The sequence below is a fragment of the Sinocyclocheilus anshuiensis genome, unplaced genomic scaffold (assembly GCF_001515605.1).
Source record: "Sinocyclocheilus anshuiensis isolate Anshui unplaced genomic scaffold, SAMN03320099.WGS_v1.1 scaffold641, whole genome shotgun sequence".
NCBI classification, from domain to species: domain Eukaryota; kingdom Metazoa; phylum Chordata; class Actinopteri; order Cypriniformes; family Cyprinidae; genus Sinocyclocheilus; species Sinocyclocheilus anshuiensis.
Window position 1 is genome coordinate 499999 of NW_015536503.1, and position 16893 is coordinate 516891.

The window sequence follows — 16893 nt, forward strand, 5'->3', positions numbered from 1 at the left end:
TTCCCTCCTTCAGGGAACAAGGGTTACCATACGTAACCGAGACGTTAGTTAGCCTGTGTGTGCTTGTGAACTCAGGTTGAGGCTGGACAGATGGGGCGGCCGTCGCAAGTGCTTTCTTGGAAATGGGGAAATGAAAGCTGGTTGGAGGCTTCTGCCAAAGATGTCCTGCTTCTCTGCATTTTAAACACAGATTTAGAAATCATGCAGTGAAAGAGAGACAAGGATGAGAAAATTATTCTCAGACAACAGATTAAGCTTCTCTGTTCTGGCCCAGTGCTCTGTATCGTGCTTTGCTAAGCAGGTGCTGGAGGTCAGACAGGTTCCATGTGGTGAAGATCACTCTATATACCCATAAGGGTCTAATCCATTGAGAGATATGGACTAAAACAGTGCTTCTCATCTGGAGGATCACAACCCAAAAATTAACAAATACAAAGAACCCAACATAAACAAATACTATTTTTGCATATCGTTGGGTCTAAGCAGTCCATGGTGATTTTAATAAATGTCAGTGTTTCATTTTAATGATAATTTGTATAAAATAAATAATTTTTGTATTATGTTGAATCTGGAACCTGAAGCAAAACCCGTTGAGAGCCACTGGACTACAGGTCATGATGGGACATTGTAGCAGACATCCATCTTAAAGTGCAGATGTTTCAGGTGCATACAAAAAGGTGACATGGTTGGTTTTGTTTCTGACAGAAGCCTGACTGAAACAAAGAAAAATCTCTTTTATTTTCCACCGTTAATATGTACAGCAGGTCTTTATGCAATTAATCTTCCCTTCACTTGTTTCAATTAATCATGCCTGCCATCAAGGGTGTTGAATCAGTTATGATTCAGTGAGCTCCTCTTGTAGTTACATGATCAGCCTATCGCTATTAGCAAGCTTGTTTTGACCAATACATAATTTAAATTTTGTAATCCATGTCATTATTTTGCTCTGAAAGCACTATTTTTTCAGAACAGTAGTTTCAAATAGCAAAAATATCAGAAGTGTCAGACAACAAACTTTACAAATCAATTGCTAGAACATTAAGAAAAATTTAAGAAACATTAGAAGTTTTCAAATGAGCGGAGAGTGGAGAAAAATCAATATGGTATAGTAATAATATTGTCCTCTATGCTGTTAGAATACAGAGATACAAAGGAGTTGATTGCATGGGGAATTGAGGTTCACATATCTCCCTATATTCAGTAGTTTTTTAGTGCACTGTTAATTGGATCTCAAACTAATTAATCCTAATTACCATTTAATGATGAGCATGTCAGTGGGTTACATGTTTGGGGGAGAAAGTGTGCATTTTGAGTCCCCAAATGCAATTATTCCCATTCAGTGTACTGCAGAGTCCACGTATGAAAGACAATTCACAGAGGTCATCTGCTCTTGTCTATGAAGTTGACTATAATTAGAATCAGGCAGATTGAAATGATCCCAAAATTTAGAACATTGAGAACACTTGAGGGGTATTTATAATCAGTAAAACACAATGGACTGCAGGACTAGATTTTTTAGATGGCTCTTCATGTGCAATGTGTCTTGTACCTTCTGAGTAAGAGTTTGGGATGGTTCTTGCTTTCCAGGTTCTTGTCAATGAGGTCAGACAGCAGGTGTTTGAGCACGTCCGTAGCATACTCTAGTTTACTTTGCAAAACGGTCATGATCAAGGAGGCGACGTTGCCGCGGTCTCGCATGGAGAAGCCTCTCTGAGACTCAAGAGTTCGGATGAAGGACAGCAGGAAAACCTTGTTGTTGATAAGCTGTCCAAACAGTTTTAGGCCCTTCTCCACCTGTTCCTGTCTGTAACCTGGCACCTGCAGAAAAAAAATAAATAATAAAAACACAAAACAGGAAAACAGTGGTTACAAACAGATGACATTTCACAACCTGAATGTGATAATTCATCAGCATATTTATTAAATAAATAATCAAAATTGACACCATTTGTTTTAAAACAACACATTCTTATTTTGCACAATTTATTAGTGCAAGTCGTTTTATTTCAATTGTTACATTTATTATTATTGTTTGATAAATTAAAATCAAGTCCTACTCTACATTTTTTTCTCTCATTGAATGTCCCGTTTCAATCAGAAATGCATCCAATAATGACATATTTCATGTCGACTTTAAGTAGCCTTCACTTCATAACTAAGCAACTCAAGACAACTGTCAAATGTTATTTTTGTCATGTTTAAGAATGCTCACTTAAACTTCAGCTTGGCTTAACTGACTGAAAAGCTTTTTCAATCCTCTCATATGGCCTACGGCATCCTCTGCTAGTGTCCAATGAAACACCCACAGGCATTTAAACAGAAGAGAACCAAACACATTAAACAAATAAAAAACAAACCTAAAGCCAAACAAACCAGGATACAAATGAACAGTTTACATGTAATAAAAGCTGCTCACTGGGTTAAGATGCATTCATTGTGCTCTTAGGATACCCGATGACAAACACTTAACCATGCAGAGACCTCATGACATCATTTGATGTTATTTGCCTCATCAATAATCATTAAACACCTGTCAGAATCTCGAGACGGCTCCTGTCATTAGCTGTGATTTTACAATAAACTTTTCCAGAGAGAGGGGACGTTTATTCCAATTAAGTCTTAATTGATATAGCTGATTAGAACCAGAGCTCAGCTGGCATAAGCAGGTAAGGTATGTCTCGTATGTTGGCTGAAAAAATGTGTGTGATACAATTAAAACTGTCCATCACTGTCATAGCAGGGCGTAAATAACCCGTAGCTTGTTGTACCCTGTGTTAGATTTTAATTCTGTTCTCCACACTCTGAAAAAAAAAACTGTCGAGTCGCATGTCATTACTGTTATTAATGAAAGACTGATTGTGAATCAGAGAGCAGCTCATTACTTTAAGAAAAAAATGAGCCAGAGGGAGAGAGAGAGAGAGAGAGAGAAAGAGCATGCATGTAGATTATAATGAGAGCTGCTGCCTTTTGTTTACTGAGGGTAAACACAAACAGCATAGTGACAGCTTTAATTCCCAACAACCCCACTGTGCTGTTATTCCTTCAGAATCGAAAAACAGAAAGAAAAAAATATATACTTAGCAGCCATTATTGTGACTGTTCCTCACACAAGTACAATGTGCAGTAATTACATGCATATATATGAATATGCAAATATTTTCAGGACCATCTCAGAAACTCAGTAAAGGGCCCTTTGGATGCAAATGTGTTATTTCACAAAACATGTTTGCATCAATAAAATTGTTAGGTTACCTCCAGGTCTCTAAGGACAGGGTGCTCTTCGATGCCAGGGAACAAAACTCGCATGGTGTATGTGCGATAGTCCAAGAATGGAATACCAGCTCCGTCCAGGTCGCTGGTCAACTCATGAATGTCTGTCTGCAGCTCTGCAAATGCTGTGGAAGATTGAAAACATGAAGAACAAATAGGCTGAGATCACCAAACTACATACTATGTGTATGTCTTACAAATGTTGCAAAGGCAGTTTATGAAGTTTTCTGATTTTTGTTTACTGGATTGTAAAAATTTGAGCAAATTCTGACTAATAATCTGGAGTGACATCACTTTTTTAAACCACTTCCCGACTACTTACCTTCTTTACACTCCAAGGCTACTCTGGACTCCAGGTTGTCCATCTGCATCTGCAGGCGCTTGAGAGTGAGGTCACTCTCACGGGATTTGCGCTTATAGGCAATGAGGACAATGACGATGAAGAAGATGAGGAGGCCTCCTGCCCCAGCAATGCTAATAACGGCGGTGCTGCTGAGGGGGCTGTCAGAGGTGATGTGGACCACACCTGGCGAAAACTCAATGCCACCAACACGGGCCTAAAATGGAGCACATTTTGTGAAGATTTGAATGAAACCAATACTTTGTAGTAGGTAAAGTCTGGTAGCTAAGTCTGGTAGTCAGTAACTTGAGCAACCATTCGAAGAAGATCAAAATACATCTAAAGATTTACATCTAAAAATTATATTTTATTTGATGTCATTGTGTCATAGTAAGGCCAATGCCCCAACAGCAGAGGGGAACAATGTGTCTATTCCTTTTTAGGGATGCTCCGATCTGCCTTTTTCACCTCCGATACCGATTCTGATACCTAGGGTTCAGTATTGATCGATAACGATACCGATCCGATACCAGTGAAGTTTTTTTTTTTTCCATTTAAATAAATGTAGAATTTATATATCTCTGTGTGTGGAACTGATAATCATTATTTCACAATCTACTAAATACAGACTACTTCATTATAAAGAAAAATAAACAATAAATATTAAAAAATATATGTATATTCATAATCTATGACAAAAATATATCATAAACTAGGTTAGTGGATAATTCGGCAGGGAACACAGAATGATCTTGGAGAGAGCTTTACCGAGCTGACTGTTGTAACCGAATGCGACCAGGGTTTAAAGGCTGAACGTATGACTGACCGCCACAGCGGAGAAAAGAGTTTGTGTGAACTTTAATGTAAGGACTTAAATATTCATATATAGCTCACATTAAAGGTATACGGTTTCTACATGTATTTACGCTTTGATTTGACTGAAAACAGTGCATCCGTGCAGCGCGGCTGAAATAGAAGAGCGTACGCTGCTTGCATTCAGTGGATATTCTCCAAAATGGTGCTACGGTGATGCGGAGAGACACAGAGGAGACGAATGTGTAATTTACTTGGCAGTCAATGGGACAGTCACAAGCCTCCCGGTTTTCATCCAAAATATCTTAAATTGTGTTCCGAAGACGAACGAAGCTTTTACGGGTTTGGAACGACATGGGGGTAAGTGATTAATGATAAAATTTTCATTTTGGGGTGGAGTAACCCTTTAAGCTTTCATATGGCTTCAGAAGTAACACAGAATAATACGCACAATCTCGGATTTGGATCGGCCCTCTCTGACCGATACCCGATCCGACAAAAAATGGCAGTATCGGAGCCGATACCCGATATGAATATCGGATCGGCGCATCCCTATTCCTTTTGTGAGTTCATGGCTGTAAAGGTCTGTGGCACTTTCTCTTTTACGACTGTCAACAAGCAGGCAGTGAAACAAGCAGCCACCCAGAGTACCCATTGAGAAAAAAAAGGTTTTGTTAGGGTTTTCAGCTCTAATAAGTCTTATTGGGGATGTATTTTCTATTTCTCTGTCAGTCTTTCGGAAAGTTCAATAACCGCAAAGTCCCCAAAGCATTAGTTCATGGTGAAAAGGGGATATGAGCCCCAATATTCAGCAACTTACCAGAACCTTGTGGCGTCCAGTCAGATTGGGCGATTCGCATAGCAGTTGAGTATCTGATACAGTTAAGGTGCAAGGTTTGTCTCCAATCAGAACAGTGTAGTTCAGTTTCCCGTTGCCACCCGGGGCTGGAGGGAGGAAGTTTCTACCCTGCAATTCACATTCACAAAATGTAGCGACTGCAATAGACAATCAAAAGACCAACAATGCTGAGATTTAGGTAAATGTTTGATTTACTTTGAGAATGATGGGAGACCCTGGCTTGAGTTCCTGGACCCCAGACACACTGAGCGGTTCAAACACTGGATTTGGGTAGTAGATAAAGTTGGTGTTGTTGAGGGCCAGCACAGACTGAACATTGTCCAGGATGAAGCCAAACTCATCAGGTCTCTCTGGCACTTCCTTCTGCCTGCTTAGACTGTAAGGAAGCTCTGGCGCCATGCACTGCATAGTGGTGGGACTCAGAACCTGACATATCTGGTAGGGGAAAATAGATAACACTGAATGTTCAATAAGTCATTTGCAGTCCATGTGCAATTCAGAATAAAACAGAAACATTTAGATTCAGATTACAACTATACTGCATTTACATTACAAACAATAATTCAAATTAAGGCTGTTTTAATCAGTTATGCCCAGATAAAAAGACCTGGATTTAACTTCAACTTCCTACAAAACAGGTTCATATATAGATATGAATGACATATAATTTGTCTCAACTAAAAGCAGCACTAAATTATTAGCACTTTTAAAATGGCCACACTTTGATTGTGCCTGCAGTGCTGGTGACTCACCAACGGATAACTAACTGCGCTTTATCTTTGCTTCCCTGAGAGAGATTTGACATTGTCATCTCTCCTTGACTCTCTGTCTGTGTTCATCTCTCTTCCTTCTCTCACATAGGTCACATACACACTGCAGCTCAATGCGGTTGTCAGGCCTTTAAGTACTTAATTTGATTCTGTACACATCATTATTTACAGGAAGTCAGTGTTTTTCAGCCCAGTTCTTTTACTTTTCTTATTAACAGGTCATGTTTATTAAATGTAAAGTTATGGCATAGGTTTAATCAAACCTATATATACTTTCACTTTCAAGTGTATAAATAAAAGCCAGACAAGACCCTTGAGTTTTGTGAACCCACACTGCTTTGCAGTTGGCTGTTAAAAAACCCAGACAGCAGACTCGCCATCAAAAACATCCCTACAGATATCTCCAGTCATTTTAATTGGATTCCTCACAAAGCTGTAGCAGCCAGGCAGTTGAACCTTCACTTCCTCTAACACAAAGACTTCTATAGAAGTTCGTAACAGGTGGAACTGTTCAAGATAAAATTGATTTCAGGTCACCATATTTTTCAGAGCACAAAATCTGGTCAAACTCGTTTCAGACTAGTTATGAGCGATCGCATTACAAACAAGGATATGAGACGTCTTGTGCCCAACAAACAACTTCATTCAAAGACTGCGAAGTAGGGTATGACTTTTTTTCTGCTGTGCTTTGAGGAGCAGTGTGTCAAAGCCTAATCATATCGCAGCCCAGATGCTAAACACGGCCATGTGTGAGATACGTGCACAAGATAACATTACGATCTTTTGTCTCTGTTGCCTTTCAATCAGATCTCACTGAGTGCAGCCTCCCATGGCTCTGTGGGTCCATTCTAAAGACGGGGAACATGATACCCTTGTCTATGCATCCACCCTGTGTTACGGCATTCTCCTCTTTCCCGCACAAAGGGAACATTGCTGCCACTGCTGCGGAGACCTGGCAGTTTTCCTGTTCTCTGTCTGTTTCTTTGTCTCGCTCTCTTTCCTTATTTCCTTCTTTTATGCAGCTACTGTCCTGGATCCAATGGTGCGCAGCCGACATAGGTGATTGGAGCAGGGGGAATAGTCTGCTAATGGTCATTCCAGTTCACTAGCCTCAGGTTAGGTGAAGGCCGAGTGATCGTTTACTGTGGAAAACGTTTGCACTTACGTTGACCGTCTCCAAGTTCTTATACTTGGCTCTGATGAGAGGAGTCTGGATGATGTCCAGGTTTGTCCCAGTCACAGTCACTGGTGTGTTGCCACTGTGAAAACAAGACCATATTTGTTAACTTTCACTTTGTGCAGTTCCTTACAATAATCGTAAGATAATATTTTTTAGTTTAAAATCAACAACACATTGACTTTTAACCAATGATATTTAATTTGAACAAATTAAAAATTATATATAGAAATAATATTCTTGATCCTCCACCCTCATCGCAGGTTCTGGGGCAACGTTATGGGTTGTTTCCCCAACAGCCCCATCTTAACTGGCTTTGTAGTGCACACACACCTGAAAATGCTCCATTCGGGTTCAAGTTTGGTGATAGTGGGGTCCTCCACATACTCAAACTTGAGATCTTTGTGAATGTGGGCTTTATCCACAAACACTGATACAGACACATTTCCGTAGCCTTGCATGGAGGCGTGAGAACGACATGTTATCCACTGTCCTCCTCTCCTGTTTCATCAAAGAAAATAAATAGTGTATGAATAGATGTTCTTTGCATTTTTTTTTTATATTTGAAAGCTTAAAACGAAATTAACCTTTCAATTAAAAAAAAATCGAAAGGTTAAATTGTCTCTCCTCCTTTGTCATCATTATAAGTGTATTGGTACCTGCTTTAGGAATTGGTTAAGTTAATTGGTTTTGTATTATTAAAGATTTGGTTTTGTTGGTTTTATGTGGCTGTATAGAGTATTCAGCATACTAGACCTAATTTAATCTTCTGCTCAAATGATCAGACACTGTGGTTGTACCTGATGCAAGACTAGAGTGATGGCTATTGATGTTATTGATTAAAGATCAGAAGCTCTCAAGCTCTTAAGATCAGTATTGAATTTCTTTGGTGGTTTGAATCTGCCAGAGGCTTTGAATAACCGGCAAACTAACCAAAAAGGATGATGACATCTCAAAGGGCAATGCTCTATACCTTTCCATTCAACCCTACCTTTGATAGGTGCACTTCTGGTCTTTGAACATGATTGACACATTGCTGCCCGCGTCCAGGTTGCTGCCGGTCATGTTAACTATGGTGCCCCCAGATACTGGCCCTCGGTTTGGCTTTAAACTCGACAATCTAGGGATCTGTAGAAATCAAGGTAAAAAAAACAATGGGAATTATTTACAAGCACACACATCACATGACAGAGGTGAGGCAGCAATCCCTCATGTTTTTCTTTCCTCTGTATCTTTTTCCCAATCTGATTATCACCTCCTTTTCTCAGAACACCAATTGCCCTCCTCACCCAGGAATCACATAATCCAATTACTACTATCTGAAGCTATTAACATAAAAGCTATTCATGTTTGCATAAAACATGCTATAAAATGCTATATAACTGGAAAAATTACACTGCAGCTCAAATCATTTGGATGGCTGGATCGCAATCTGATTATGGGTGTTATATCAGCATGTGCGCTGGGAGTACTAGAAGCAAGAGAAAAGTGTAGGATGGATATAAAAATGAGTGAGGCCAGTGTCATGCAAAATCCTATCAAACACGGAATCCTATTGGCTAAAAGACCTTTTTTGATCCGAAAAATCCTACAAAATCGCTTTATGTATGTGGTCTCAACCATATAAATATGCTGATGAATGTCTTGCATTGTATAACCGAAACAATAAATGCTAAACTAACGATTCTTCTTAGTTTTTTCTCAGTTGGTAAGCATATTGGCTTAGAATACCCTTATTCTTCTATCTTAGCATGAGTTTATGTATACACTATTTTCTATAGCTAACTTCAAGCATACATTTGTTTATTCACCGTTTTAGTAAATCAAGATCCCTATCAAGGGAAATATTAAGTAAATTACATTATGAAAATAAGCGCAATAATGCCTGTGCAAAGGGGGAAAAGATTCTGTGGGAGGAAACAATCTTACACAACAGCAGCAGTAAAATGCAAGTTTTATGGTTAGCCTCTCTGGGTGTTGACTGAACACTTGGTGGGGTCAAGTGCCCGCTGATATGACTAAGTACATCAGCAGGGCTACATGGCCAAAGTGTTCACTCTTTATTAGAGACACAACAGTAAATCCAAGCACTTTAAACCCTGAAGTGGCAAAGACTTGTATTTATACAGACATGATTCAGAACATAGTAGACAGACCAGCAGTTCATTTGGGGTTATTTTACAGCCAGTGATTTGCTGAGGTACTCACCACAAAGTAGTAGTACTTAGACGACTTGGCCATGAAATCGGGATGACACTCTCCAACGCACACTTGGACATTTCCAGCAAATTGGCTTCTTTCCGCTTTTCCCATTTTGCACACAATCCTGTAAAACACACACATACGCAATCAGTCGACCAGAACAGTTCCACAATAACAAGCAAACCATTTATGAAACTTTACACGAGATACTTTAATGTCTGTCTCTGCCATAATAATATAGGCATGAGATCATATAGGTTAATATGAATGAGTTAATCTGCCTCCTCGTTCCATGACAGGTATCAAACTTTCTCATGCATCACAATAAGAAGCTAATCACTGCGTCCAAATAATAATAATAATAAACTTGTGCTGCCGCAACCTGCAGCAGAGAAATTCAGAATAAAAAAGAGGGTTTTTCAGGTCAGGACAATAATACTGGAGAATTTTTCAAGCTGTCAGCAGGGCTTTCTCAAATGCTTGCCAAATAACGCATAATTATCTTTTGCTGGCCTGACCTCAGATTAAAAAGTTTCTTTAATGCGTTCTCTGTGTTTACTGCCAATCCATATCAGGCACTTTTAAAAGACGCAGCGTTCTTGGCAACATTTATCAGGCCTGCATTATGCTAACTCAGGCTGCGTCTGTAAAGAACAAATGTTTAGAGACTAAAAACAAATCTATTAAGGCAATTCAAGGGAGGTTGACATCATTTAGCACAGATAGTCATTAAATCCAGGTTAAAAATTTTAAATGTCAAATCTGGCCTGGTACAATAGTAAACCCTGAAAGTGCTATAAATAAAAAGTGTTTTGTAAAGTGTTCCTAAATTTAGACACTTACTGTTCTGCTGGTACATATCCCTCGGGTACTGGCGTACATTCCACATCTGCAACCTTCACATAGTCCTTAATCTCACTGAACTCCAGTCCCAGGTTCTCGCCACGAATAGTCACCAGTGTTCCACCTTCACGCGGCCCTCGAAGTGGGGTGATCTGTAGACAAGTCACCATACAGACATAAGGAAGTGTGATCATTCCCATGAAATAAGAAACAACATGGAGAACTCTCACACCCCCTGGCATCTTCATCGTTGGTACGAACCAACAGGAAGTGCAGAATGACTTAGCGATTCCTTCATGAACCTGCAGGAGTCAGTGATTGTGAGACAGTGTGAGGGGCGGGCGACAGCGAGAGAAGCTGTGAGTGATTTGGTTCAGTGAGATAATTGGGCCGCTCTCTGTCAGAGCAGCAAAGCCTGCGTGCTTATGGTGAATAATGATCAGCCGCACAGCCAGCTGAGCCAGCCGAGTCCTGCCTATAGCAAAAACAAAGCCATGCTAATTTATGAACACAGAGTTGGCGTCTGGGAGAAAATATGCCGACACCAGCATGTAAAATCATATGCTGCTAAGATTGGAATATAAACACAAGCGTGCACGAGGATGCTTGTTTTCATCTGTGCATGTCAGGCGATCAAACACCTTTTATTCTTTGCTCCTAGGGATGCTAAGCAGTACCAAATCCGCCTGATTAGAGCTAACGTATCTGTAATGCACTCGCACGGTGCTATCACTCGCATCTTCATGCTTTTGCTGGTGTTATACAATTAACACAAGAAACACTTGGCTGCCGATCCATTAAACCCTTAAAGGAAGGCATTTATGGTGCATTAAAATGTAGCGACTAAAAAGAAATCACACTTAATTTAATTGGCAATTCATGTGCCATAAAACATATCTTGTGATGTCAAATGAAGACAGAGTTATGTCTGCTCAGTGAAGATATTATTAAATGCCATAAGCAAGATCCATATAGTCATAACAGACCCAGCCATCCAATCAGAATAAACCATTCTTCTAACTCTGATTCTGATCAGTGGGTTTATAACAGTTTAAATAATAAATAAAATAAAAACTGGTGTACGATTCCTCTGGAAACCCTAACCTACTGAAATGTGGGGGAGGGAAAGAAAGAGGAGTAAAGCTAGCATGCAATTCATTCCCACAATGCATTTGTGAATAAATGTACTTGTGAATAACAAAGGTCAGTGTTTAGCTGAAACCACACAAGATGAACAGCTCTTTTATTGAGTGACTATCCTTCAACACTATAAAAAGAGCCTATCAAACATATTCTGACAGTCTGGACGCACTTGTCTGAGGTCGGGCCTCATAAGTGTATTGACAGCTGGGCTATTAGGCCAAATGTAGGACACTCATTCCTCATCTTGGCAAAACGAGGGACCGTTGGATCCCAAAGGGGAATATAGACATGTTAACATCCCGGCTCTGTCATTATTTCCTACCAGACAATGATCCAACTTTAGGTCAGAGATCTCATTAGCAGCCTGGTGAGAGGTAATTTCCCTTTAACCCATCACTTGCACTGATCGTAGCGGAGAGCTTCAAGTTTTTCACAGTTTCTTTATTGGCTTCAGAGTACTGTGGGAATATTGATATCCCAAAGGCTCTGACTGTGTGTTTAAATTTTAAACATGCCAGTGTGAACACACCCTGTCTGGACAAAGCATTTTAAGGAACATTATAGTGCTATCATAATTTATCTCTCCAGTAATCCAGTTTAATCATAGTCTTCCTCTTCTAAGATACTATCAATGTCTTTGATAGTACAATGGCCTTAGGGACTTATAGCTTTTCGGGACCACTTTGAGTTTTAAGATACACCAAATGATTATTTAAAATGAAATAACAGACCCACTTTCATACTTTACTGGAAAGTCATTGTAAAATTGCAACCTTCCGCTGAGAGAATGAAGCAGGAGTGTAAATGAGTATGAGCAGGAGAGAGAAACAGAGTAGTCTCTTTTCATTAGGAGATGGGGAATTGATTAGATTTGTGACTTTGACAAGCTAATTAACGGTTGTGGGAAGAAAAATATTGAATCACTACTTCAATGTCAGTGAAAGATTCCTCATCTACAATGTCACAGTAATAGTGCATTAGAATACATTACGACCTGTGAGCCGATCAATTGAAAGAAAGACGCCGAGAGTGATAATCAGAGAGAGTGAGAGTATTTATGAGACATGAGGAAAGCTCGGATCTGGAGATGGAATAAAAATAGAGGAGCTCAGTCCAAGACTTCCCTTCACAATACCCACAGCTCCATTTGGCTTACTTCCATTTCAATCTTTCAATGTGTTAATTGCCAATTAGAACCTCAGCTATGATCAAACAAAGCACTGAAGTGATTGTTTAAAGTGGTGGTGACCAACTACAGACTACTACAGACTGTAAGGTTGTAAAAATCTAGGTACATTTGCAGAATGAACTGGATTTTAGGATATAATTAGTGCTCTAAGTATTAAACTTTACTGCATAAATTACAGTTTATACTACAGACATTAATAATTGTGCAGCTTGTTCAGGATAGGCATGCTTTTACTTTTCTAATAGATTTTTACACATGCGATTTTCAAACATATTCAGATGCGTACAAAGATTTTGAGCAGTGATCTCATTGGCTTACTACGGCTTATCTACTTCATTCCATACTTTCATTCCAGTACTTTTTTATAATTTTTCTGTGAATGAGCTGTTCCTCGTGCCAACAAGTTTCTGAGTTTGATTAACAAGCTTCAGACACAACTGTTCGTCATTCAGAGCCTGTGGCACTCAAACAGGTAGCGTTCCCTTTCCGCTATATGTTTATCAATCAATTTGATGGGGCGCTACAGATGGAGTTGGTGGTGCAGAGGCTTCAATGTTCTTCCTCGTCTCCATCCTTCCACTTTCTTGCTATTCTTCTTCCCTCAGTATTCTGCCCAAGGTCACACTTCCATCATATCTCTTTCAGCAATGCACCCATCTGTTCCTCCTTTGCTTTATTTCAGTTTATATCAACTGTTCATCTTCACAATGATGGTTAACCATAAAACATGCATATGTCAGTGAGTACAACTGAGCATTTCTGTCACGTCTATTTATGTTTACCAGAGTCCTATTGTACCTGCGGAACATAATATTATAATGAGAATGACAAAAACCCAGAAATTTAAGATTTAACTGATAGTATAAGCTTAACTCTAAATAAAAAAATGTATCAGCAATTATAGTTCACCTTTGAGAATCTTTTCACCTCTAAACAGTCGTAAATGTACAAGCCCGGCCCTGGGAAAGACCCCCAATGTCATGGGTAGTGACCTATATATACTGTATACATTGAGACCACATTGAAAAGCTTCGATACAAAAAAATAATAATTAAAAGTGAAGTAAAATGAATTAGATTAAAAAACATTAAATCAGAAAACTGAAAAATAGAAGTGTTTCCACTAGTGATCTCAGACTTTTGGACTCTGTGCTACGGTCTATTTTTGTGTGTGGACTGGTGCACAGTTTTACCTTTGTGATTCTGGGGTGCGTGCACTTGCTATTGATGCCATTGTGCTCGAGCCACATGCTCTGCGGGTGAGGACAGTGCTGTTTCAGAGAGCAACGGTTCTCTCCCTTACACCACACACAGCCGAACAGAGGGTCTGCCTTCAGACAGAGTCCACAGCTCTCCCGCCGTGCGTCACACTTGTATAGGTGCACTGGGGATACAGGGAGGGCAAAGGGCAAGTTAGGTTGGGAAACCCATTGGGCATCAATCAAAGCAAAATGAATACTGATGTAATTTGCAGCAATGGCTTGAAGTACTATAGAATATAGAATAGAAATCATATAATCCCTATTCACTTGCTTCCTCTCGGCTGTGAAGATAACTGCTCATCTCCTCCTCTCCCTGGTACAACAATATTATGTTTAATCTCCATGGCAACCAAAAAGGCATTTTTAATTGCTATTAGATGCTTGTATGATCTGTCCATCAACTGCTGCCCCCTGAGTGTTTCCCCCTTAGCGGGAGACGAGGGAGAATTCTCACACACTTTACTTCCCCTCTTAAATTAGCCTAACCTTCCCACAGACACACACACACACACACAGCGCTTTAATAACACTCACACAAATTCGAACTGTTCATTGATTTGGATTAAAGCAATGGCATGTCCAAATCCCATTTTATATCAATGAAAATGTTCTTCTTGTCTTGACATTGAGCATACATGTTTAAAAATCTTTGAAGGCTCAAACTGCCTCTGCAATTAGTCTGAATATTCCTTTAATGGCCAGAGCATCTTTTTAAGTGCAAAAAATCATTTTCTTAATCAGTATTTTTGTCTTGTTTTCCAGTTAAACTATCTAAACATTCACTTGATGAAAATCACTTGAGAAGCAAAACTGCATAACATATTAAGATGTGATACCATGGATTAAGTTTATTTTTCTTACCCCACTGGAAAATAGTTTTAAGCAAAAATCTGACCAAAAAATATTATATAATTAAATAATACTACATATATTGTTCACATAAATTATAATATTACAATAATAATTACAGAATAATTGCAGAAGTTCTGGACTCTTTAATTGGTTAATGAATCAGCTTTAATTTGCCAAGGACTGTCCAAGAGGCCACCTGACTGACAGGTAAAGCAACCAATCACAGTTAGTTTTGTTTAGCTTCATGTTTAGGGGTGTGAAAATGTAAAGCTGAGATAACATATTGGCGTGCAACAAATAAATCATTAATTCAAGAATGTTGTCTTCAGTGGTCAAGAATCTATGCCGTGAACTTCACATATGTTTGAAAATCTAGTGTTCAATTCAACCAATCAGATGAAGACTTTGAAACTCCCAAAGTATTTCCCATTTTGTGTAATTTATGCATCAGATATTCAGCCAACAGTCCATGGGTGTGATGTCTGAGACTAGGGTGAAAATTATTCAAGGTTTCATAATCGATTTCAGCTTGTACTGGGTTGAGTTTAATTCATTATATTTAGTTGTCATTATTATATCTCTCTTCCTCTCTGTAGAGGGTGTTTGTTGGCCAAACAACAGCTGACTCTGACTATAGGTCTCCGACTGGCTGTCTAACAGGTGGGTACACACACAGGTCAATTTGAAAGACTATGGTAGATCGGTAACACTTTAGAATAATGGTCCGTTGTTAACAAGTAACTATGCAGGAAGTAATAAGTAGTACTACATTAACACTTAACTTAATACTATTAACTAATAGAGGAGCAAGATTAACTAAGCAGTAAGTAGTAGCAAATTTAGGACAAAGGTAGTTCCTTATTAGATATTTGATAATTATTAAATAAAAATATCCTCATTGAGAACTACTTGTGAACTATGACCAGTTAATAAAGAATAACCAATTAATTACTAACCACAACAGTAACGTCTTAAAAGTGAACAGTTGGGTTCTTTGTGGAAACTAATTTATGAATTTGATATCCCCCAAGTAAGTCGGCTACATTTTAAAATTGTGACTACTACTCTTACGAAAGGATGGATGTTCAAACTTAAACATAGAATAATAATAAAAATGAAAATTCATTTAAAAATGTTAATAATTAAGAAGTGATGCTGACAAGCTCATGATTGAATTAGTTCACAATTATGATCTCGGCTTCGTGTCAGTTCAGTATCAATGTATCCCACTCCAAAAGACCTACTGGTAAAATATCACTAGTGCTTCACACAAATGCATGACTGTACAGTATGTTAAATAACTTATTAATTTACTTGTGAGTAATTACTGAGGAGTTAACGTGTTTTTGTTACTTGTTAACAACGGACCATTATTCTAAAGTGTTACCAGTAGATCTAATTGCTACAAAATGTCTCTGACCTTCTATGTGGTGCAAAAATATACACACAGGAAGATGAGAGGTGTGAACATGAGATATTGTGATATATTTAGTTAAACAGAAGGTCAAAAAAGACAGAAATTAAGAGATGAGGAAGAAGTTAAGCAAAAACAGGGGCTATCAGCAGTCAACTCCACCAGGATGTCAGGGGATGGATGCTGCAAGTCTGTTGCTATGGAGACTGAATCCAGGGGTACTAGCAGGGCTGCCGGATCAGAGGCCTCACCTTTGTTTTGGGCCGGGTTGTCAATGCTGAAGTCTCCGTTCCAGATGACCGTCAGATCCACAGGGAGGCTACTCATCTCCATCCCATCATACAAGTACTGTAGCCATGGGAACAGAGTCAGACACAAGAGAGAGACACATTTACTAGCTGTGTTCTGCTAGAAGAGCGTTTTTATCATTCCTGGCAGGTTCATCCTTGGGTAAGTCATCACAGCACACAGTGGAAAGGACTCCAAAATCCCTACACTGCTGATGCTAGGAGAACAAGCAAACATGCACTAAATATTCAGGACAGAACGCACTTGTGACTAAAATAACTGTTCTCACACAACTGCTCTCTCCAAACAACTGATCGCTTTTATCACGTCTACGACTTTTTGTGTTGCTTGAAATTCTGGGCCTTGTTTCTGAGAGTACCCTTGTGTCCACAGACAAATTCGCTGAAACGTTTACTGAACACACTCAATCACACACACACACACACACACACACACACACACACACAAACAC

At 39.1% G+C, this 16893-nt stretch overlaps 1 protein-coding gene across 1 annotated transcript in view; it reads right to left on the reverse strand.

Annotated features, from left to right (window-relative positions):
* LOC107690636 (plexin-A4-like) overlaps positions 1 to 16893 on the reverse strand; it is an 82146-nt gene that overhangs the window by 26848 nt on the left and 38405 nt on the right. Inside the window, exons 7-18 of the mRNA XM_016489019.1 lie at positions 16385 to 16481; positions 13799 to 13989; positions 10275 to 10426; positions 9438 to 9555; positions 8221 to 8357; positions 7563 to 7730; positions 7218 to 7311; positions 5478 to 5717; positions 5244 to 5390; positions 3593 to 3827; positions 3253 to 3395; positions 1550 to 1818 (exon numbers count right to left, since the gene is read on the reverse strand). Coding sequence (XP_016344505.1) covers positions 1550 to 1818; positions 3253 to 3395; positions 3593 to 3827; positions 5244 to 5390; positions 5478 to 5717; positions 7218 to 7311; positions 7563 to 7730; positions 8221 to 8357; positions 9438 to 9555; positions 10275 to 10426; positions 13799 to 13989; positions 16385 to 16481 — 1991 coding nt within the window. The remainder of the gene's footprint in view (positions 1 to 1549; positions 1819 to 3252; positions 3396 to 3592; positions 3828 to 5243; positions 5391 to 5477; positions 5718 to 7217; positions 7312 to 7562; positions 7731 to 8220; positions 8358 to 9437; positions 9556 to 10274; positions 10427 to 13798; positions 13990 to 16384; positions 16482 to 16893) is intronic.